The sequence below is a fragment of the Corvus hawaiiensis genome, chromosome 16 (assembly GCF_020740725.1).
Source record: "Corvus hawaiiensis isolate bCorHaw1 chromosome 16, bCorHaw1.pri.cur, whole genome shotgun sequence".
Taxonomy (NCBI): Eukaryota; Metazoa; Chordata; class Aves; order Passeriformes; family Corvidae; genus Corvus; species Corvus hawaiiensis.
In genome coordinates, this window is record NC_063228.1 from 6,699,631 (window position 1) to 6,723,606 (window position 23,976).

General features: G+C 51.1%; 1 protein-coding gene across 3 annotated transcripts in view; it reads right to left on the minus strand.

Annotated features, from left to right (window-relative positions):
- PEMT (phosphatidylethanolamine N-methyltransferase) overlaps nt 1–23,976 on the minus strand; it is a 42,602-nt gene that overhangs the window by 4,153 nt on the left and 14,473 nt on the right. For all 3 annotated transcript variants that reach the window (XM_048320805.1, XM_048320803.1, XM_048320804.1), the window contains exons 3-5: nt 15,514–15,629; nt 7,519–7,664; nt 2,856–2,967 (exon numbers count right to left, since the gene is read on the minus strand). In XM_048320805.1, coding sequence (XP_048176762.1) covers nt 2,856–2,967; nt 7,519–7,664; nt 15,514–15,629 — 374 coding nt within the window. The remainder of the gene's footprint in view (nt 1–2,855; nt 2,968–7,518; nt 7,665–15,513; nt 15,630–23,976) is intronic.

The window sequence follows — 23,976 nt, forward strand, 5'->3', positions numbered from 1 at the left end:
GACTTGTGCTGCTGGGAAAACACACCTGCAGAGAGAGACTGAACTACCTAAACCTTGTACTGGAGCCACTTTCAGGTACCACCCAGCCTCCTCAGTTCCTGAAGAGGCACCCACAAATCTCCACCTTTTCACTGTTTTCATTCTATAATAACTTTTTCCCTCATTAGGAAGCTTCGGGCAACTTCTTTCTCTCCCAACCCCCTGCTATTACATGCTTAGTCATGTCTCCTTCTTGATTCCTATCAGAGAGAACAAATTTACATGATTGTTTGTTGACAGCAAGACCTCTAATTGCATCATTTGGCTGCAGCTCCAGCTCTGATTTACATAGTCTGCTGCTGTGAGTTAGAACACTTCCCTACCAGAGGCACACAAAACTGTCCCCACACAGTGAATGCTCCATTTGTCTCGCAGGAGAAACGAGGCTGCTCGACACAGGTGATGACCAGAATTTGGGTGAACTGTTCCTGTCCTCTTATGAGTTTGACCTACATATTAGGCCACATCTGATTGTAGCAGTGATGATGAATCAGTCAGGAAGGTTTTGTTGTCCTAGAAGGACTTTTTCTTTGGGTAGAAAGTCTGTCTGTCCCCAGCCTTGCTGCAGCTCCCCATGGCTGTGGGTTGTCACCCCATTTGATGCTTTTAAGGCTGGACTGGAGTCAGAGGACAGAATGATTTATGTGATGTGTTTTCACCCCTTATGGATGAAAAGGGATCAATCCTTTGGGTTCTGATGCCAGGATAAGGAGTGATGCATCACCAATGGAGGACAAATGTGCTTTGTGTTCCAGGTCTGGCCAGAACCAGACAGCAAACACATTCCTCCAGCATCCTTCCTGCTGCCACAGAGATGGGACATCAGCTCTGGCCTCTGAGGGCAGACACCTGACATCTTCTGAAAGCCCTGGGACCTCAGGAGACAGCGTGGACCCCCACAAAAATTCAGCCAGTGGAGGGTGTCCAGAGAAGGGAATGGAGCTGGAGATGGGTCTGGAGCATGAGGAGCAGCTGAGGAGGCTGGGGGGGCTCAACCTGGAGAAAAGGAGGCTCGGGGGGAACTTTCTCAATCTCTCCAACTCCCAGACAGAAGGGTGGAGCCAGGGATACAAGCGACAGGAAAAGAGGGAATGGCCTCAGGAGGCCCCACAGGAGGTTTAGGTTGGATATTGGGAAAATTTCTTCCCCAGAAGGGTTGTCAAGCCCTGGCACAGGCTGCCCAGGGCAGTGGTGGAGTCACCATCCCTGGAGGGATTTAAAGCCAGGTAAATGTGGCATTTGGGGACATGTTTTAGTGGTGATCATGGCAGTGCTGGGTTAATGCTTGGACTCGATGACTTTAGAATCCTTTTCCAACCTAAATGACTGTGTGATTATATGAACCGAGATCCCAGGGAAGACAAACAGCCAAAACCACCGAGAGAAGGGCTGTGCTGAGCTCCCCCCAGGCAGGTGGGCGGTGTCTTGGTGCCACTTTGCACAGCTCCAGCCATTTGTTCACAGCAATTATTTGTCACGCCTCGCTGGCCTTAATGGTGGCAGCCTTTTAACGAGAAAAAGCAGGCAATCACTGCTATCCTGAGCTGCTTCGAGCTGCTCTTGCTCGGAATTGTGGTGGAAGACCACAATGAGAGGGGTGATGAAGGGATTCTGTGACAGAAACAGCTCAGGAGAGTTCAGTGGATTTTGCAAAGGTTTTAGGAAGTAGTTTGATGCTAATTTTAAAACAAATTAAGATCTCCTTACAATTCCTCCTGGTCAAATTCCTCCTTCTGTGCTGCTGTGGGGGGACTCATCCTGCCCCAGCTCCGCCCCACTTCCCACAGCAATATCCATGTTTCCATGGTGCTGCTGCAGACCCTGTGGCCAACTCTCGTGTCCAGCATTGCCTCCCTCTGGCTCTCCTGCGCCATTTCCCAGGATTTAAACCCCATCCAGTGCTGTGGCTGTGCCAGGAAGGGAAACAGCCTCACGCAGCCAACCCTGACAGCACCGGGGGGGATTTCAAGCGCAGAACTAACAGCAACAAGGCTCAGTGGAGACAGGAGAGAAACCATCAGCTTTACTTATTACCAGGGGCTGCACACATGGCTGAAAAAATGACCAGAAAGTGGCAAAGCACTTCATTTTTCCACCCAAGCAGAGGAGAAGTGGTCACAGTCAGGAGCACCAGTGCAAAATACCCAGTGGTAATGGCCTGCAACACTCCACGGGTTCCTGAAGTAACACAGCCAGGGTTTTTTTTTTCTCCTGGGCAAATAAATAAAATGTGATATTAAATGAAAACCACATCAAACTTGTTACACTGAATAGAGTATATTGCTCATTTGCTGCTAAATTACAGCCTATTCATTTCCTCCTAGGCAGGCTATTAAGCTGTGTTGTATCACACAAGGAGTGTTTCGGAAGTGTTATCACTGTGGGCTGGGGGAAAGGGTGGCTTGGCTTGTTTTGTTTTTGTCAGAGTAATTGCAGGGTCACACTGCTCCCCAGTCCCAGTGCCCTGCCCCTGCCGAGTGACACCCTGCATGAAATTTGGCCCTGACTGTTGATTTTTCCACGTGCAGAGTCTGCCAAGGACCTCATTCAGCTGCAGAGCATTTGCTGATGCCTCTTCTCCCCCAGCACTTGGCTGCTATTTATTTTTCTACAACAAATGCTGCGAGTGTTTTGAGACAGCACAAGATTTTCCACGCACAAAAATAGCCAGGGAGACAGAAGTCAAGGGATGCTGCACTTTCTCTGCCATCACAGCATGTTTTTTTGGCCCCCAATGCAGCCTGGCACCTCATGCCCTGCCAAGAAACCCCACACTTGCCCTACAACCAGAGGTGTTTGTAGGGGCACGTACTCACATGAGGGACCAGCCCAGGTAGATGGCTGTGCTGCCCCAGTACATGGGATTATCCAGGACGCTGAAGGGGAAGCTGGTCACTTTTTCCTCCATCAGGATGCCAAAGTAATCACCTAAGAGCAAGCAGAGAGCTTCTGGTTAGGCTCCATGAAACTGGGAGTCATGGGGGGCTTTGGCACTGATACCCTCCCTGTGCCACAGGGCATCCCTGCCAGGGACACACAGCAAAGGATTTTAGCACTGACTTCCAGGCTGAGAAAACAGCAACAAATAAGTTGTTTGTTTACTTTGTGTCTATCAGCTTTTCCAGGAATGGCTCTTTGCCCATGAGGAAGATTCCTGCATTGCAATGAGGTTATGGCAGCCACGTCCCTCATCAGGACCAGGACGCAGCTCTCGAGGTCCCAACTGGTTAATTCTGGTTTTCTCACTTGTAAAATTGCCTGTCAGATGCCACTCCACAAGGAAGCAAGTGCACAGGAGCAAATCCATTTAATGTGAAAATAAGCCCAGTGCCGTGTAATGGCGCTTGGAGCTGTTATAATCATGACCACCACGACCAAATGCCCTCATCCATAATGTCACCCTTATCTCATAGTTCAGAGAATTTCTCAGAATTTCAGAAAATAGCACCTCTGCCTACAAAACACGCAGTTATTGGCACAATGATGATGATGATAATGGGTGATTGTCATCTGTAATGAGGAAAGCTTTCAGAACTGTCAGTATCCAACCAGCTTCCCATCTACCTCGGAGTAATCCTTCCACCCTCTTGAAAGGAGCTTGGAAAAGAAATGACAAGGAGGTGTGCAGCTCGTGAGCAACATTTCGGGGGGGGTAAAGGGCCAGGATGCAGATCTCTGATTCTGCTGGTCTTACAAGTGAGACCAAAAAGGGCCACATCTACACGGCTTTTAAATCCCTCCTGGGATGGTGACTCCACCACTGCCCTGGGCAGCCTATGCCAGGGCTTGACAACCCTTCTGGGGAAGAAATTTTCCCAATATCCAAACTAAACCTCCCATGGTGCAACTTGAGGTCATCTCCTCTTGTCCTGCCCCTTGTTCCCTGGGAGCAGAGCCTGACCCCCCACCCCGGCTGCCCCCTCCTGTCAGGGAGTTGTGGAGACCCAAAAGGTTCCCCCTGAGCCTCCTTTTCTCCAGGCTGAGCCCCCCACAGCTCCTTCAGCTTCTCCAGGTGCTCCAGACCCTTCCCCAGCTCTGTTCCCTTCTGTCCACTGTACCATCCATGCTCCATGTCCACTGCACAAGACAAGCATGGATCCGTGAGGAGCAGCCGGTCCCTCAGCCCAGAGCACTGCCACCACCTCAGGTTGTGTCCCCAGCTTTGCTGCCAGCCCCTTCCCTGACCTTGGGCAAGTCTCCTCCGTCCCTCCCGGTGCTATTGTGCACCGATCATAACATCAGTCTTTCTTAGAGCACAGCGGGTGGTGAGGATTAATGTATGGTGAGAAAGTGCTCACAAATCCAGATGAAAGGCATTACAGGAGTGCAAACTATTCAAGGTTATTATTATTACCTGGATCGTAGCGTAATTTCTTTGACCTCACATGGTGCTAAAACATTTCTTTCTAAGGATAAACAGCCCCTGCCCAATTACACAATGCTTTTGGGCTTTAACTACAGGCCACTAAGTGAGATAATTGCCTCGTATTCATACTATATGTTCTCACAGTTACTTGGCAATACATCTCTGAGATTGTTCTGGTAGAAAGAACACATCACCCCCTGCCACAGCCCGTTTCTGTGCTTTCTTATGTGTCAAAATGCTTCATTATCCCCTGCCCGCCCTCGCCTTTGAGCTGAACGCCTCACTCCCCAAATGGCACTGGCACTGAGGAGGTTGACACAAAGCCCTGGGTTTGTGGGGCTGGCAGGGGCTTATCTGTACCCAGCACTGGTGGGGCTGTGGAACCCTCCAGGCAGGCTCCCCACGAGCAGGAGCACACAGGCAGCTCCCCAGGAGCTTTTCCAACGTAATCTCTGCCTCTAAACCTGCACAGGTCAATGAACATGAGCACCAGAGAGGTGGTTTATATGTGTTTTATGTTCAGAGAGGTGCTTAGGGAAAGGACTGTGTGTTGTGTTGCACAGCATCACCCTGGGCATCTCCTGTGCCTTCACTGAGCCCTCAAATCAGGAATCAGCTCCTTGCCAAGCTGAGGGGCTTTGGCATCTAATTTGAGCTGGTTTTTGCTGGAGGTCTGTGCAGCCATCTCACTGCACACAGTGGGATCACAGCATCAAAAAGCCATTCAGTGCACTCTGCAAGGCTCCCCAGAATCCCTGGAGCCTGACCTGGGCTGAAGCACCACCTCTGCTTCACCCTGGAGAGTTGCTGCCTTCTCCAGGCCCAGCAACAGACTTCGGTCAAGTCAGATTGACTTGAAATCTTGGTCAGTGCTGGAAGAAATGTCACTGGGGTATGAGGCAGATGGGCTCAGACAGGCAAAGCAGCCTCTCCATGTCCTCAGCCTCGGGAAGCCAAGCCCTCATCACTGTGTTTTTTGGGAAGCAGGGGAAACAGTGAGGGTGCTGAAGTGATGCCTGAATCCCAGTGAGGGCACAGCATGGAGACAGGGCACTAGGGATGGCTCTGCCAGGGAGAGGGGCCACATCCAGCTGCTGCAAACAGCATCTGGAGCTGGTGCTGCCGTGCTGGAGATGGGGTGGCACAGCCAGGCTTGCTGGAGAAGGGTGACTCACACGGCTCCCACTGCACTGTTTAGCCCACACTAGAGACACAAAGTGTTCTGCACCTGCTCCAGAGCCTAAATGTGCTGTAAGGAAGGAATTCAACAGGCAGCCCTGTGCCCTGCCTAGTTCAGCCCTCACTGCTGTAGGAAAACCCACAAAGGAAGGGTCACATCCAGCTCCAGTAATTTTTGAAGCGCCTGTGTGTCAGAGGCTCTCTCAAAACTTCTCTTGAGCTCAGATGCCAACAGTGAGAAGAAGCTGGACGCCCAAGCAGTGCACCCTTTGCTACCTGAAGTCCTTGCTCCTCCAGCAGTGCCAGTGCAGCATGAAAATCCTGCACGGATGTTGGAAGTACCCATCCTGAGAGAGTCTTGAGCAAGAGATCCTCAGAGACCTGCAGACTCAGTGTCTTTTCCATGGCTGGGTAACAAACCACACTGAGGGGCATTCTCCATTAAGAGTTTGCTGACTTGGACTCACGGGGCTTATGTGAAGCGGAAAAGCTCTTACCAGTCCAAGGATGGATCCTCCGTGGGGCTCCAGCTGGGCCATGCCTCAGTGCTGCAGAGGTCCTGAGCCAGCCTGGCTGCATTAGCACGTGCTCCTGGCATGTCCCTGGCCTGACTCAGCTCCGCCCTGGTGCCCCTCATGCCCCGCTAGCAGAGAGAGCTGGTCCTGCTGTGTCAGTCCAGGGCAGTGGTGGCAGGGAGAGCCTCCCCAGCAGAGAGGATGGCGCAGAAATGCCTTATATGGACCACTGACACCCACCTCTTCCCTGCCTCGGGGGATACAGATCCGAGGGACAGGGCCCCCTCACCCCTTATGCTGAGCCTGACTCACTTGTTTGCTTTTTCCCAGCGGTTCAAGTCCAGTGGATCCTCCTGGTCGGATGAATCAGGCTTTACGTAAACAACTCCAGATCTGGCTGAACTTCAGGAGCGTTCAAGCAGTTCTTGGTGACGGGTACTCCTGTGCCTGGCCTTTCTGGACATGTCTCCACAGGCACAGCATCACTCCAGGGGGCTACTGGTGATTTTGGAGGATGCTGGTGCCCGGTAGCTGAGGAACAGGGGTGTGACAGGGGGCCAGGAGTGAGGCTGCACATGGAGGGTGCAGGCACATGTTCAGGAGTGCTGAGCTCTATTTCTGGCAGCAGGATTTTGGCCAACTCAACACATTTCTTTGCAACTCCACTTGAAACCAGGAAAGCTTATTACGTCCCTCTCTTCTTCCTAGCGACGCCACAGGATCTAATTGAATTTGGTTTGTAAAGCACTTGCAAAAGCACAGCCTAAATGAGGTGTCAAAGCTGGGGCTGTGATTATTTCAGCCAGTAGGAGCTGCCCCTTTCCTTGGATATTTATTGTTCCTGTCTCTACTTTATTTTTGTGAATTCCACACATACTGGCATGTTTTTAAAGTCAACAATGCCAACAGAATTACGCTCTAAATGTTAAAGCAGGCGCAGTGGAAAATGCCTTCTGCCATAAAGCGGCAGATAAAAGGATCTGTCAACGAACATCAGGTTTATTGCAGAGGGGAGAGCAAACAACATCCTGCCTCAGCACGTGTGACGAGCAGGTGGGTGCTCGGAGCAGGGCTGCTGGACAGCTCACAACCGCTGCGCCGGTGCCACTTGTGGGGTCTTGAACTTGGAGTCCCTTTTCTGAAGGGTGTTTGGGCTGGCAGATGAGCAGCTGTGCTCCAAACCTCCAGGCTTGATGCTGGAGGTGATGGGATTTGCTGTATAAAACCACTGTGCTGTCCTCTCAGCGCGAGGTAACTGAGGTAACAGCAGGGTTGGACCATGCTTTGGTATCATAATGACAAAGCTAACAGCCCTGAAGGCAAGGACGAGGAAATTCCCACAGGACTCTGCCCCAGCAAGAGATCCCTGCAAGGATTAAATGCACTTTCTGGTAAAGCTGTTGGATTTTCAGTGCTTACCTAGGAACGTCCCAGTGAAACCCAGTGCTAAGAAGCTGGAGATGACAAACAAGGTCCCTACAGCCGAGATGGCCAAGCCTGAGTAGTAGGTCCAGTGTAAGTCCCAGCCCTCCAGCTTCGGCTGGCTCTTCATGGCTTCTGTGAAGCTGTCAAGGAGACAACAAGGGCTGTTAAAAACAGCAACTCATTATTAACATCACCCACGTCTCCCTGGGAGATGTGGAGCTTTGGGAGTGGAAGCTGCTGAGGAAGTCCCTTCTCCAGATCCCTTTTCCACCCAGGCCTACTCAACCACCCAATGGAAAAAGCAATCAGCTGAAGGCTGTGAGCAGCCAGGGCTTGACTGGGGGCTGGTATTTCTACCCACAACCCTTGCTAGCTCCTGGAAATACCAGCCCCACTGACCTGTGATATCAAAAGCTTTGCCTTATTGACCAAATCCCAGTTTTCAGCATTACTGAGAGCTCTGGGACACACACCCTTGCAAATGCTGGAGGCTGCAATGCCTCGGCACAGGACTCGAAGAGTTGGGAACAACTGGCTGGATTATCTCGTGCTCCCACCCCCGTTTCCCTCCATCAAAATATTTTGCAGCATTCATGCGTTAGCCACGTGCCCAGGAGTGATTCACGGCTGGAGCCTGACAGTCAGGGGGAGGATTGGAACGGCAAAAGGAAAATACGAGAGAAGAGGGAGTGTGAACACAGCTCCTCCATTCCAGGCTGGGTCAGGCATTTCGGGTCTGACCTTCCAAATACTCGTTTGTGATCGGAATAATGCTGACCACTCCCTTCAGCCCCCTGAACTCTGCCCAGAGCCAGGGCTTGGCAGGCTCAGCATCGCACACGGCTCCGACACAAACGCATGGTGACAAAAGAGACAACGCTGTGATTAAAAAAACACCATTAATAACACAAGAGGAGATAATAGACCTACAGAGCTCTACACAGTGTTTCCCCACATGTTGACACATGAGGTAAGAAACTTTGAGCCTTTTTTTAATGAGCACCCTGGAGGCTAAAATTCAAGTAGAATAACAGCTCTCCTGCACCTCCAGCCACCACTGTCTGTCAGGGCCAGGAGAGTTATTCCTGCCCACAGTCCTGGGCTCCTCAGCTGGAAAGTCCTTCCTTAGTGCAGGGCTTGGGATAGTTTCTTCCCCTGGTGTCCATCTTCCCTAAGCCCTGCAAACCCCTGGATTTTCTCTGTTGCCCAAATAAAGGCTGAGACAGAAAGTCCTGCCTGCATGGCTGAAGGCCAGGAAGCTGGAAACACACCTTTCAAAGGCTTGATGGCAAGTTCATGCATCAAGCAAGTCCAGGATAATACTTGAACTCCATGGTTTAGGAATCTGGCTGATATCTTTTGTTCACTTTGGAGCTTGCTCCCACTAGGTTTTCTATTGTTGAGGAGTTTTTAGGACCTCAGAGCAAGACATTTAACCATTAGTTTGGACTGGAGCAAGGAAATAAAACACGGAATAAATGTAACACGCTCAGAAGTGAGCAGAAACACAGCATCTGGGTGATTTACACTCTGGAAATTACAGGGAAATTCCTTTTCCTGGGAGCCAAGCACAGACAGAGGAACAACGGCGTGGCCCCAGGCGATGTAAGCACAGTCCCCAGGGCTGGCCCTCCTCCAGTGCCCAGCACAGCTCCCTGTGCTCACCAGGCACACACTGGCTTAGCTTAAAGTCATTTCCGATGGGAAGACGCAAATCTGGCTGCACTGTGAAGCAGCAGCAGCTGCACAACCCTTTGCATCATCTCCGTGGCGTTTATTTTTAAATGACACAAGTCTCCTCTACGAGGAAGCCAAAAAATCCACGTTCCTGCTACCAGCACTACCTGGGTTTGGGAGGAAAGCAATCTCCCTGCAGGGATGTGCCTTTCTGTCTGAGGAATTCTGGCCTGGCTGTGCACTCAGAACACACCCTGACATCCCTGGGGATGCTCTGGAGCTCTTTACTCACACAGAGCAGGATGTGCCTTTCACAGCATTAGGGTTTGGCTCCACATCTGGCCAGGATCTATCCAGAGGGCACCAGCACCAGGAAGGATTTTACAGGAATTTGCTGATCCCCAGGGAGGCAAATCTGGGACAGCAGCACTGAGCTGGAACCCACTTGGATCTCAGGCCTTGGCAAAGAGATGGCAAAGCAGAAAGAGGCACAGCAAGACCAAAGCCCTCAGAGCCTGCTTCTTGCTCTGGATAAGCTGGATCCACACTCTCCCACATCCTTGGGGCTCCTCTATCCGATGCTGGTGATCCGACCTGGTCTTGGAACATGGAACAAAGGTGCACGAACTGGCTGGCTGGGAATCAGCACAGCAAGTTTTGCTACCAGCACATGGTATGGTTTGTTTTGGCAAAGCTGTCTGTCCTGCTCCAGATGATCCCATCCCTCCTTTCCATGGTCGGATAGGCCTGCATTAGTTATTCTCATCAGCATGTCTTGCTCAGTTCCCTGCTGTTTGGCTTACAGCTAGAGAGGGAGGTGTTTGCACAGAGATAATGGACTGCCTTTCCCTCTAGGAATGGTTTATATCTTCCTAAACACACTCTCTATTTGCATTAAACATGATGCGCTCAGGAGTTTTCAGAATTGGTAAATAAACCTTTTAAGCATTTATGACACTGGGCCATGACAAGCAGCATGGAGCCATCAATTATTTCAGCATCCACGATGGTGAGGGAGCCTCCCTGGCCGTGTTTTGCCCTCCCTGGCAGGGAAGGACAAGGTTTTGGGCATTTCCCTTGCTAGTGAGCCAGTCTCCCGAAATACCACATATTTCAGTCTGTCATGAAACCAGTCCCTTCCTTCATGCGCCTCTGAGTCACGTTGGTGACAGCGTTTATTTCAGGCTCGTGACAAGGCAGTGGCGCAGCTCAGCACCCAAGAGGACATCAGTTAGAGCCAGGCTTTGTCCCAGTACCTGGAATTGCCTTCTGTGCTGAGCGGAGCGATTGCCATGGTGAGCAGCATCCATCCCTTTTCCAGCACAGGGGAGGGTGGGGAGGCTGCGACCTACTTTGATCACATCCCTGGCTGCTGTCATGAGGAGGGCTGTCCCCATAGCGGGGCTTGGAAGGTGCCCCCAGCTTTGGCAAAGGGAAAATGGGGCTTCCCCTGAAATCTCCCCATATTTGCCAGTTTGAAGCATGATGCCAGAGGCACACATTCTCCATCAGCTGGGAAAAGCCCAAATCCTTCAACTCTGCTCTGGCCAAACTGGCAGATTTGGCTAATTCCTGTCAGGATGGAGCAGCCAAGGCAGCAGGCACTGTTCTGCCCACCCTTCCCAAAAACAGAGAGGCACTTGCTCAGACACTCAGAAGTCTTATCAGTGCTCCATGGAAATCCCAGAATGGCTTGGGTTGGAAGGGACCTTAAAGCTCATCAAGTTCCAGCCCCTGCCGTGGGCAGGGACACCTTCCACTATCCCAGGTTGCTCCAAGTCCCATCCAACCTGGCCTTGGACACTTCCAGGGATGGGGCAGCCACAGCTTCTCTGGGCAACCTGTGTTTCCACATAAAAAATTTTCTCATAAAAAATGTCTTCCTTCTATCTAGTCTGAATCTCTCCTCTTTCCATCTACCACATAATAAACCACACGAACTGGAAAACCACTCAAAGTGGTTCTGCACTATGGGGATGGACATGTCACACCAGTGGGTTCACAGGAAAAAAGTGGGAGTAAGGGAAATCGGCAGCAGATCCTCTGGTTGGGACATGGACAGGACATGCAGCCAGGTTTACACATCAGGTGCTGATTTATTCAACCAGAAAACTTAACAAGTCACAGCCCGAAATGCATCCCCAAAGGCCACATGGAGCAGGAAGAAAACCTGGAAATATTGTACTAAAAGAAAAGTTGAGCTTTCTAGGTCTTGCTGGGGGCATCTCTCAGTAGCCCCCACCAAGTGTATTTTGTCATCCCTCTCCTCCAGAGGAGGACAAAGACCTCGTCCAGCAAACTGGGTCGCTGCAGGGAGCAGCCCAGCAGTGCTCCCTTTGAATGATCCCAAAAACCAGCCTGGAAACTGGGGCTGATAAGCACAATTGGAGCAGAATTGGGACAGGGGCCAGCAGGCAGCAAGGAAGCAGCAGTGGTACAGGCAACCAGGGTTTTGGTGACAACAGCCACCACTGCAAGGTGCCACAGTCACTGTGTGGGATGTCGGTCCGTGCCCTATGCCTGAGGTTTTGTTCCTTTTGGCTAAAGGAAGCCATGGGGATAAAAACCATCCGGTGGTGCCCAGCAGCACACGATGCAACAAAAGATCTTGTTAATTTGAAAACAGCAACCTCAACGACACTGAAATCATCCTGCCGATACCACTGGCAATTGTCAGTCCTGTCATCATCCTCACAGCTTCTTTTGCCAATAATGACTCTGCTTTTCAGACAGCACTGGGGTGTGTGTGTTATTTAGGTCAGCTGGGGGCTGTGGCAGCTTCTCCCCCTGCCCCACATCTGTGCTGTGAGGTTTCCTCATCTGGATGCCGTGGGCAGGAGGTGCTGTTGGCTCCCTGGGGCTTTTCCTGAACAGCCATCAGATATTTCTGGCACTGTGGCTCAGAGGGGGCATCAGCTCCATCAGGCCACACTCGATTCCCATCATCAAACTCGGTCACTTCTGCACACAGGGCCATGTGGTTCTGGGATCGATGCCATTTACAGCACACTCATTTAGGGTGCCAGCTCACAAAATTAAACAGGACTGAGCATAAGGTGAGAGGCACTACCTGGCAATGACAAACAACCCCTTTTCCGTGCAAAATCCTGTCCCAGGACAGATTTATTTTCCTGGAAAATAAATCAGCTCCAAGTGAGAAATCCACACTGGAGGCAATACCCAGAGTGTGGCATCAATGCAGGACTTGATGCCAGCCTGCAGCACGATGCCACTGAGCCATTGCCAATGGCACTGCCTGGCACAGCCTCTGCAGGACTCACTCACACGGAGACAACACGGGTACCCCAGTGGATGACCTGCAGTGCCCCCAGTCAAGGTGTGCACGTGGGTGTTGTGTTTAAGCTGAGTCAAACATCCTGAGACCTGTCAGGTAGGAGGCTCAGAAGCTCCCTGTGTACCTGCTCAGGGGTGGGGAGTGTGCCAGGGTGTGCCAAAGGCAGTGCAGGAGGGTTTGGAGGCAGTGCTAGTGGCTAATTGTGAATAAACTCATGTGGGGAAAGATGCCAACAACATGGTGAGGGAGGAGAGAGCGACACCGGATGTGAGTCTGGAGGACAGTGAAGGTTGTCACGTCCCCTGTCACACAGATAACAGTCACAAACTGCACACAGTGCAGATAGTTCAAAAGTTCAGGAATTGTTTTCACAGATAGGAGCCTCGGTGATGGAAGTTCCTTCCTTCTTGTTTCTCTCAGAAAGAAACTGCTGTAACGAAAATAATTATTGCACCAAAGCAATTAAGGATGCTTGTCTTGTGCACTTGACTAAGCAGGTCCCCCCTGGTCACAGGTCAGTCTGGATTGCGAGCCAAGGCTGATAATGAAGCTGAGAGCTGGGAAGCATCTAATTGCTTAATTGAGCACAAAGACATCCCTCTTCTTACACGCAAGGTATCCTTTTGGAGCCAAACTGGCACGATAGCATCAGGGTGCTGGGCTGAGGAAGGACCACAGCACAGACCCTGCGTGGTGAAGCAGCCACACATCCTGGCTCCCAGCTGCTGTCAGCCAAAATGCCAACCCACTCCCAAAGTTCTGTCTGCTCTGCCCTCCCCTCCTCCGCCCCCAGCTCAGAGCCTTTCAAAAATTCAGCTGGAAAAAGGAAGCAGGCTTTTAAAACCCAAAGAAACATCCCCATGGCTCCTCATCGCTCCCTGGCAGCCCCCACCCACATAACAAGTCCCCAGAGCAGGAAGAGAGGAGTTTAAAGGCTGGATTACAGCACTGGGGGTGGAGGGACCCCTGAGGCTGCCTTTTTGCTCACTATCAGCAGCTCTCACGCTCTGCACAAGCAACCCTGGCCACTGTGTCAGGCACAGCCCGCGCCAAGCGACTGTCTCTGTGGGGCTGAGGAGCAGAAAACCTGCTCCAGTACAAGTGACTCAGAGAATAAAATAAAGGAAAAAGCAAAATAGCAAGAGCAGGTGAGAAGTGTCTCTCCCAGCATCACTGGCCACTGAGATGACAGGGACTGTGTCATATGAAGCCCCTCTGGTCAGTAGAACCTCAGGCTGGACCTGGCTGGTATCATCATGCAAGGGGTAAGGGGCAGGATGAATCCTTCCCAAGCAGCAAAAGCTCTCCAGGCTGGAGCAATAAGCCTTGGGCAGCCCTGGAGGGCTCACTGAGCTGGGAATGGAGGCAGTGAGTCTCCCAGGTGTGTTTTGGGATAACTCCAGCAGTTGCTGCTCTGATGATCACCCTGGAGCCATCCCATCCCTCCCACAGTTAAAGGCTTGCCTTGCCTGAAGAGCCTCCAAAGCCTGCTAGCCATCACTCAGGCCAACTTCAGCACCAAGGAAAGGGGAGGGAATAAACCAAACACCTGGAAACATCTGGGCAAAATAAACTTCCCATTGCAGTAATTTGAAGGCTTTGGCCCATCGGGACGGGCTGGCATCTCGTCTGTGTTCTGGTGGGGCTGAGCTGCCCCGTCTTCTAGAGCCTCTCCTCCAAACCCAAGGTCCTGATGGGGCTTTTCCAGCCCCCTGGATCGACCTTGCTGTTTCCTTCAGGGCCTGACTGCTGGGCTGCACAGGCACAGCCAAACTCAGTGAGTCCCACAGCCCTCATGACACAGAGCAGAGCCAGCCCTGGTAGGGTTCTGAGGGCTCTGCGGGGGCAAAGCGTGAAGCAGTGCCAGGACACACGAGGCCACTTTGGCTCTCCCAGCAGTTCCCCCTCAGCACCTCGCTGTGACCCGCGAGCCTCGCTGACCCAGGAGCCAGCAGGACCACTGGGAATGGAGATTGTCCCTCCACCAGCCATGTTTTTAATTAAAGGCAAGGACAAGGCTTTGCATTGCTTCCCAGACAACAAGTAACTGTGTAATTTGTGCAAGAGACTGTCGAGACATTCCCCAGCAAAATCCAAGCCCGCTGTGTCACTAAGACATCAGCAGCACACACACATGCCCTCTGCATTTGATTATAGCCTTGTTCACTGCAAGCTTTCTTTCTGTTTTTGCCATCAGCAGTAGCTGGGACAAACACAGAGGGGCAAGGGCAGGTCCTGGTGTCATTTCCAGGAAAGCAGAGCTCTTAAATACATGTGCAAATTCCGACCTGAGAACTCTTCGCCTGGGAAATTACCCAGAGTACTAAACAACCCATTAGCTCTGACCCTGGTATAATTGAATCTGGGAATTTAGTGAGTCTGTCTCTCCTAACTGCAGTGGAGATAAAGCCTACCAGATCGCAGATAAATTGCTGGCATTGAGGAAATCTTCTGCAGTAAAACCTCTCTGCTGCACTGGGAATGTTAAAGGACATATTCCCATGGAGTTTGGTTTATCAGTCATGCAATACTATTAGCTAGCACAGGTAGTGTTTAGAGATAGCAGATAAGAATTTCAAGAGACTGTTTGTGAAGTGCACAGGTAATCCTGCTCTTCTGCACAGGAAACTGCGGCTTCTTAAAAGCAGCTTTAATTTTGTTTATGATTTTTACAAGAAAATTTAAAAATTCTGCTGTTACATATGATCCATCCTGGGTAAACAGCCCTCCTGCCACCTGAGCTGCTCATAGGAGAGGGGAAACATCCCCAGGGAGCAGAGCAAGGTAACCTGTGACACTTAACAACTGGTCAAACTGATGGGTTTGGCCATGATGCTGCATCCCTCATCTTTATTACAAACCTTGGAATAAATCTGCTGCTGGCTGAAGTTATCCAGCCATGGAAAAGCAATACGCTGGGGCTGGATTTAACACTGCTGAGCAAATGTCCCTCTTTCCCCCCACTCTACAGGGGCATTTCTTTCCATGGATATATAGCAGCAGGATGAGCTCCTTACCAGTGGCTCCGCACACAGTTCAGCACCAGGATCACAGCACCCAGGCAGTAACAGGCAGCATGTGGAGAGCCGAAGACTTGGCTGAGCGCTCGTGTTTTGTGCTCCCATCTGGCTACCTGGAGAGACAAGGGAAAACAAAGTGGGTGGTTCGGGTGCTTGGAACAGGCTGCCCTAGGAGCACAAATCCCACAGCCTTGGCCTCACATGTTCAGGACACTTTGTCTGTGTGGCTTTGTGCAAGAAACAAGCGGAGGCCACTGATGAAACATGGCTGAACCAAGCCTGGGGATGGAAGCTCCTTCTCCCATCCATGCCAGACCCTGCTTGTATTGCATACGCCCTTGCACACAAGGACAGCCAGCAGGAACAAGGCACAGGCTCATGAAAAAAAAAAAAAACACCAAAACATCAGTTTTGGGGAATATGAGGCTTGGGCATGTGTCCAACAAGGCTGAGAGCATTGCTAAGGCTGTCTCCTGGCCACCAAAAACAAGAGGCCCCTGCCACGGATCCTAATATTGCTCTCCTGAAAGGAAAACAGATCCCTGAGCAGGGGATGCAACACAGGGACGCTCAACTCTCATTTTCTGGTCTGTGGCATCTCCCACATCCAATCACAGGGATCACACCTGCCAGGAACAACCCCTCCCTGCACACATCCAGGAAAGTTTGCAAGCCCTCCCTCAAGCTTCCCCAAGACAAGATCTGCCAGCCTTGCCCAGAGAAGTGCTTCCACTTGTACCAGCTGAACCAGCTTAGCCTTCATCAGCACTCAGCAATTGTAGCCAGTAAGGTTTAGTCTGCCCTCCTCACCCATCCCAGCCCAGGACTCACACATCCACATGCACCATCCCTGGGGAGGCGTTAGCATCCTTCACAGCACACTTTTCACTGGCTCCCATGTTCAGCTCCCTGTTCTGCAGATGCTGATGGGCCCCTGCCCAAACTGCCTCATGGATGAGGAGGTGCCCTCTCACCCTGGGAGGCTGCTGCATGCAGGTGGTTGGAGCTGCTCCCAAAGAGCAGGACCAGATCCACCCCAGTCACCAAATCCAGGCCCGGCACTCCCAGGTGATAAAAATCCTTACAGCTACTTTACTCTCTACCTTTCCTGCATCCCTCGGAAAGCTGTCGCTATATTTATCGCCCCTCTTAGGCTCCATTTTCAAGTGCCAAGCTGGAGGTTTGGATCAGACATCAGACCTGAAATTCCAGCCAAGGAGAGAGAGCACACCTGGGCAATGAAGCAGGAAGTGGGAGTCGGCAGAACATCTCGGCACCAATTTGCTTCTCAGACATGGCTGGCACTTGATTAGCTTCAAATGCACTTCACTCCCTCGCACAGAGCCTGGGCAGCTTTTGGGGGCACCTGCAACTCAGCTCTTCATCTACTCTGAATGTATCTGGTAATTTATTGGCTCAATTTGAGCAGAAAAAGGCAGCTTTGCAGGTCTCGCTTTCTTCCCAGGCTGATGCAGGAGCACAAAGTGCTGCTGGTGGAGGGGGACTGCTGGCTTCAGGAGGGGGGAACGATGAAAACCTCTGATAAGCAGGGGCACTGATTTCACATGCTGAGAGCTGATTCAATTAGTTATGCAATGATTGCTCTGAAATTACAAATCCACTCATGACAGAGAGAGCTGCTTCACTGCCTTTTTCTGGCTGGTATAAATAGTTTGTATTCTAAATTGAATTTAAAACACCGTGCGTCACGCTGCTGCTAAAATCGGAGCTGCTGTTTGAGTGCTGAGAGAGTGGAAAAAGAAATATAAGGTGTATTACCACCTTTGGAAAGTAAAAAGAAGTGACCATACAGGTGACTGAGTCACAGATGGAAAAATGCAGCCAAGTGCCAGTTATCTGTACCAGCTTCCTAATTCCCTGGAAATTATTCTGGCAGCGTTTGCATGGATGGCAGCTCCTGGCTCACTCAGGGAGCTTTGAAGAGCATCTCAGTGGCGGCAGAGCTGAAGGAGAAGGCAGAGCCACTGGGATCAGAGGGAAGAGCTGGTGTGCTGCTGGGAGCCATGGAGGCAGTCACTGTAACGACCCTCACCTTTAGAAAGGCACATTTGGGCAGCGAGGCCGGGATGAGGGGCTGCGTTTCTGAGCCCTTCAGGCAGCAGCTGCCACGGCTGCGATGGGATCACTCCCGCACAGCCCAGTTCGTGCTGCATCACACAGCTGGGACTGAGATGCCAACTCTTATTTAGCTGTCACAGCCTTCAGATAGGACCCCAGGCTCCTTTTCAAGCCCACACAGGAGCCATTCCGAGCAAAGCGGAGCAGGAGCCGGCGCGGGGCTAGAAGCAGCGGCACCCACCGGGCCCCGCGGCGATATTTCAGTAACAATTAATTAGTTCCGGTTCTGGTTCTATTCCTTGAACAACTAATTAGTTCTGGCTTGGTTCTAATTTTCTAATTTTAGTCATTTTGAGCTAATATTAGCACTCGATCGACCCACAGCTAAGCAGCTGCCTTAATAGTTTTATAAAATCGTGAGCCGACGCGTTATTGTTTACTGTGTGATGGATGCAAGATGCTTCCAGCATCCTCAATGGCCGTGTGTGGGACACCAGCAGCTTCCCAGGAGGCTGCACCCATTCCTGGTGCACTGTTTGCCCTCCCAGCTGAGGCTGGCAGTGTGCTGACCACGGGCAGCATCAGGGAGAAAAGTTTCATGTCAGGGCTGTGTGTCCTGGAAAGGGAGCAAGAGGAGCATTTTTATTTTTCTTCCAGTTCCAAGTTTGGAAATGGAGTTAATACAAAGTTTCCTGACTTACCCAAGGGTCAAAGCAATAGAAAAAATTCCTTTTCCAAAGCTCCCAGCACTCTGCTTTCACTTTAGGATACTTGGTGAGGTAATTACTTGCAAGTATTTTTTTTAATGTTTCTCCCAATGCTCGTTATTGAAATAAATCAACAAGCGGATGTGGCTGCAAAGCCAGGGATGCTCTTGGGTCCCATGTTCTGCCTTTGGCAGGCCGTTCCAGGGGCAGGCTCAGCTGGCTGATGTTCCCAGGGAATTGCTTCCTTCTCGACGTAAATTTGGGGCTGATTTCTACGTAACCGATCCAAGACATTTCCTCAACCACCCGGGCAATTGCGTAAACAAAAATGAAAGCACCGGCACACATCCCCAGTGCCTGCCCTGATGGAAAATGGAAATGCTCTCAGTTTCCTTTTCTTTTTTTGGGCAGGCAAACCATGAGCCACCTTGAGAAAGGCCACAAATAACCATTCAAAAAGCAATTTCATCTCACGAACCTGCCTCTGCAGTCATCAACGGGAAATGCTCTTTCCAGCTCTGTGTGCATGGCAGACCATGGCCTTTCATTAATATTTAGTATTTGTTTGAAGGAAATGGATTCTTTTTGTCTGCCATCCAGGGAAGCTGCCTTCTGAACATGCTACATTTTAATTGCTCAGTCCCAGCTCTGAATTAGAGTCTTTGTGCTGTTTCATGTGACTCCATTGCTGTATCTGGCTCGCCCCAGAGATGGACAACGAAACCAGATAGCCCAAAGGCTCAGGACAAAGGGACACCTTGCATCTCGATGCAAATCAGTAATTTTATGTCCTCACATTGCCCCATCACCATGGTACCCAAAGAAAAACATTCAGGAACTGGTGCATTTAGTCTTGTAGCACTCCTGGAAGGCTGGGATAGATTAGCAGCTCCCCTCAAACCAAGGGAAACTGAGGCACTGGAGGGTTGAAGTGAGTGGCTGTTTCCCAGCTCTCCAGGGAGCAGGGCAGAGGGGCTGGATCCACATCCTGCAAAATCCTGGACCCATCATCCACCTGGGGAGATGCTCTGCACATTTCTGGGGATGCCCTTGCCCTTGACAAACTGTTGGCATGAAAATATTCAGTGTCCAAGTCTGGGCTGGAGAAAAGATGACAAAGAACAGGATGTCCTCCCTTCATATACCCACCTCACAGTATTTGACAGCATGAAGAATTTTTCCCCATCCCATGGGGTCTAGGAAGCCTGCTGAGGGGTCCCAAAGTCAGAAATTCCATGAAAAGTCCAGAGGAAGAACAATCAGCTCTCCAGGGTACATTTGAGCCCCAGTCCCAAGAGGATGCAAGTGCATAGGGAGAGCCCTGGATATATGGATGATCCAGTCCCAACTCAATAAAAACCTTCAGACAAAACCAAACTGAGCAAATTTCTTTTCATAGAGTCAGGGAGTGGTTTGCGTTGGAAGGGACCTTAAACTTGGCTCATTCCATCCCCTGCCATGTGCACAGACATCTTCCACTTAACCAGGTTGCTCCAAGCCCCATCCAATCTGGCCCTGGACACTCCCAGGGATGGGGCAGCCACATCTTCTCTGGTCAACCTGTGCCATGGCCTCACCATCCTTATAGTAAGGAGTTTCTTCCAACAGAACAAATTTCTCCTTCAGTCTGACCTCTCCTAGGCCAGCCATGGGGTAAGTTCTCCCATGGGATGCTACAGCAAGAGAATCCCTGACTCTGGGCTTAGGTGGCTCCACGTGAACATCTCCCACTGGGAAAGACGTGCCCCAGCTGGTTCATGACCTGCTGAAAGAGCAGGAAACCTGATATTACCCTTATTTCACCCACAGAGACCAGAGGTATCGACCTGTTCCTGTTATGAAAAATCCATTTTTCCTTTCTGATTCCCTGTAATCCCTCATTAAAGCATAAGGACATTCCCTGCTCTCTGTCACTGAATGCCGGAAAACGACCCTGCTCACAGCCATTACAGTTACCTAAAGACAGGGAGGAAGAAGATAGACCTGAGCACCCAGACCTTGGTTGTGGTACTCCCAGGAGCAGGCAGGGAAGCAGAGCTGGCTGGAATGGAAATGCGAGCACTGGGGCTGGCTGACCTTTGCCAAATGCCAGAGGAGCCAGTCTTTCTGGCTGTCCCAAGTGGCTGTGGAAGAAATGAGTATGGCCTGACCTTATCCATCCTAACAATGCTCAAGCCCTGCTGCAGCCAGCAGCACTCAGTGCAGACAGTCCAGTGCCAAAGGGAAGCACCAACAGCACCAGGTGAACATTGTGGCCAGGCTGAAAGCCTGCATCACTTTGTCTGAGTGTGTCCCTCCCAGGTGAGAAAAATTCTGTGTTTCCAGGAGGCTGCAAACCTTAGGAAAGACAGGAGGGGAAACTGCAGGGCTGGTCCTGGGGAGGATCATGCATGGTAGCCCCAAGGGATGTGTGGTGGCTGTTCCTGCAGCTCACCAGGACAGCATTGAGCCCCTGGCACGGGAATGACACCACCTGAGGCTGGCATGTGCCCATGTGCAGCCACATCAGCCCACCCCAGCACCAGGCACAGGCTTTCCAAAGGCATGTGCAGAAAATGCCCCGGGGACCTGCGTGCCACTGGCAGCGGGAACATGATTAGCAGGAGCTCTGGGCAGTGAAGGCAGGAGAAAAAGAACAGAACAAACCACAGTTTTAATTTGTACAAGCTGGTAATTATAGTTGCTATCTGTCTGAAATCTCTATTGAGTTTATTTAAATATGTTCTCCGTGAAGGCCATTCAGACAGGAATTATCAAGGTGTTGCAGCAGAGGAGATAATGCCATGCAGTTTTCAACAGATCAAGGGCTGATTAGGAGGAATTAATTAGCTGCTTAAACAGTCCTTGACTCGCTGCAGCAATTAGCCGTCACCTCCCTGCAGTCACGTTCCCAGCACAGCGGTGCTGCCAATATGAAGCACAGAACTCCTTCCCCGTGTGCTGGTGTGAGCACCAGGCCAGCCCCGGCTGGGCACATGGCCCTGGGAAGGGGTCCTAAACCCACGAGGGCTCCAAAGCCACCCCGTGGGCAGGGCCTGGCAAACAGGCAGGGTGAGCTGGGCTGTGGGGACTCCCGTGTGCCCACTCCAGTGCCCATCGCTGGTGGGTGATTCCCAACACAGGGCAGACAACGGGTGTCTTCCCTCTTCCAGCCTTTAGCAGGCCAGTCCCTCAGGCACTCCCCATCCACCACCTTTTCTGTGCTATGAACCATCAGTTCTCAGCTGTGCTCCATCACTGGGGCCAGCAGATCATCCAGCAGCCTTTATCCCACATGCCATCACTTGCTGTCCCTTTGGTAGGGTGGGAGCATCACCCCTCACCTCTGCAAGCTCTAAACCATGGAAAGCTGACATTGCACAGCTGGAGGCTGAGCCATCCCCACTGGACACTCTCCAGAAGGAGAAGCCAGCACTTGGGGTGACCAGGAGACCACCATGAGGCTCTGAGCCCCTCCTGCCAGCACAGTGCCTTGTGGGAGCTGGTCACAGCTGCCAAGCTCCTGCCAGCATCCCAGTGGGCTCCGCTTTGCTTAGCTGCTTCCTGCCTGCACTGGGAAAAACCATGATGCAGCGACTGAGTTACTTCTCTGAAGGTTTCTCAGCTCACAGTCTCTCCATTACAGAGAGCCATGAGATGGTAGTGCAGCCTGAAAGCTTTTTAGCAAACGATTAAAGCCTTGTGAAGTTCCCCCACCAAGTACTGGAGCAGCAGCTTCCAGTTCGTGCAATTAAAACACTGAAGTGGTATGAGAAGAGATAAGCACCATCTTAATGGTTTCATGTGAGCTGTGAGGCAAAGCAGGCCAGGGACTGTGTCCATGGAGCTTGTAAAGGCTTTTTCATGGTAATGCCCCAAGAAAAGATGCACCCAGAGATGGTTTGATGGTGAGCAGCAGGTGCTGGGGACTACAGGTGACAGTCCGTGCCCACGCACATGGAGCCAGAGCATGGCAGCAACTCCTGGCAGAGCCTGGAGGCTCCAAGCACCCTGGTTTGAGGGCTGGCAAGTATCCCAAGAGATGGGGATGCACTGGCTCATCCAGGTCTCCCCAGCAAGCTATACCAGTTAAGTTTTCCTCCTTTCCCATTCCCTCACTGGTGTGATGGCAGTAACAGCTGTCAGCAAGCCACAGCGGAGCAGCACAACTCAGCTCCTCCATGGCTGCCAAGGGCTTTCAGTTTGGAAAGGAAGGCGTCAATTTGACGCAAGGAAGATTTTTCCATTGCCTTTAATGGGCTCTGGATGGGGGGGGGGGTTGTTTTTTATTCCAGCCAAAAGAAACGGGAGCGGGATTTTGGAGAGACAAGGTGATGTGTGGACTGGCTTTACAAGGACACTGAGGTGTGGAACAGCCAGCTGGAATGCTGGGGCTGCACACCCAGCTGACAAAGAGCTGCACAGAGGGAAAAACCACGTTTGCAGGCTCTCAGAGTGGAACAGGAGGTTTGGAACACACAAAGGGCTTCAAAAAAAAGGAGAACATCCAAGGGGCTGAAGAAGAGAACTACCTACAGGCAAAGAGGAGGGTGGGCTGCTCTCCAAAACCAAAAAGCTGCAGTGAGACGAGACAGTGTGACAAACCTCGCTGCCTACAGGGCCCATCACCCAAACCAGCAAGAGGATGAAACACAAGCTGGAGTGCCTCTTCTAGTGAATCTTTCCTCATGAATGCTGCCAGTGAGGAGGTCAACAGGGTCCAGTCTGAGCACTTTGACACAGGGAGAAGAGTAAAGTGACTCCACTTCTTTAGAAATGGAAGGATACTAAAGAAACCCAGCCTGCCTCCACCACGTTTAGCCTAAAAAATAACCTTCCCTGCACCCATGTCTAGTGAAAGTAACTGGACTGAAACAGCACAGGTCACCTCAGCTAACAGCCTTGAGCTGGGGAAACAAAATAAGCCTGCAGCTAAACAGATAAGGGTTTCATAAAGACTGGGTATGCTTTACCTCAAAGTTATCCCTCGAGATTACCTCCATATGAGCTGTTACCTTGAATCCACTCATGATAAACAGTGAGATAAAAAATTTCATTTCTCTAATAGTGTTTATGTGATTTGTCAAAGTGGGATCTCATTAGCTGGCTGCAATGAAAACAAGCCCTTGCTTAGTGTACACCAAGGCAGCCTGGGTTCATCGATGTTCCATGAGCCACATCCTCTCCTCTTCAATAAAAACAAAAATGACACAGAACATGGGCTATATTTGCTAGCAATTTCCAACACAAAATCCGAACAGTTTCTCCTCAAAGCAAAGAGCTCATGATTTATGTCCAAAGAGCTGGAAGCTGAAGGCAGGTGATTTCAATAACTCAGAACGAGCTGCGTTAATTAATTTTGAGAGTGGGCATGGGGAGCCCTTATGAGCAGCTCCCCGAGAGTGAAAGGGAAGGGCTATGTGCTCCTGCCACAGGGAATCAGGCTGCACAGCCCAACCCGACTTTCCCAGCCAGCAAATCCCATGGAAAAAGTATCTGTGAAATAATGATTTCTCCAGAGTGCAGCACAGGATGGGGAAGGACCTTTCCAGTCCCAGCCTGGGACGTGGAAGGGATGGCAAACAGTGGGAGGGACATGGGCTGCTTGAGGGAATGGGGAGCAGCTGGGACACACCCAGCTCCTCTAAACCATGAATACAACCAAATAAAATAATCTTCTGAGATTAGGGAAAGG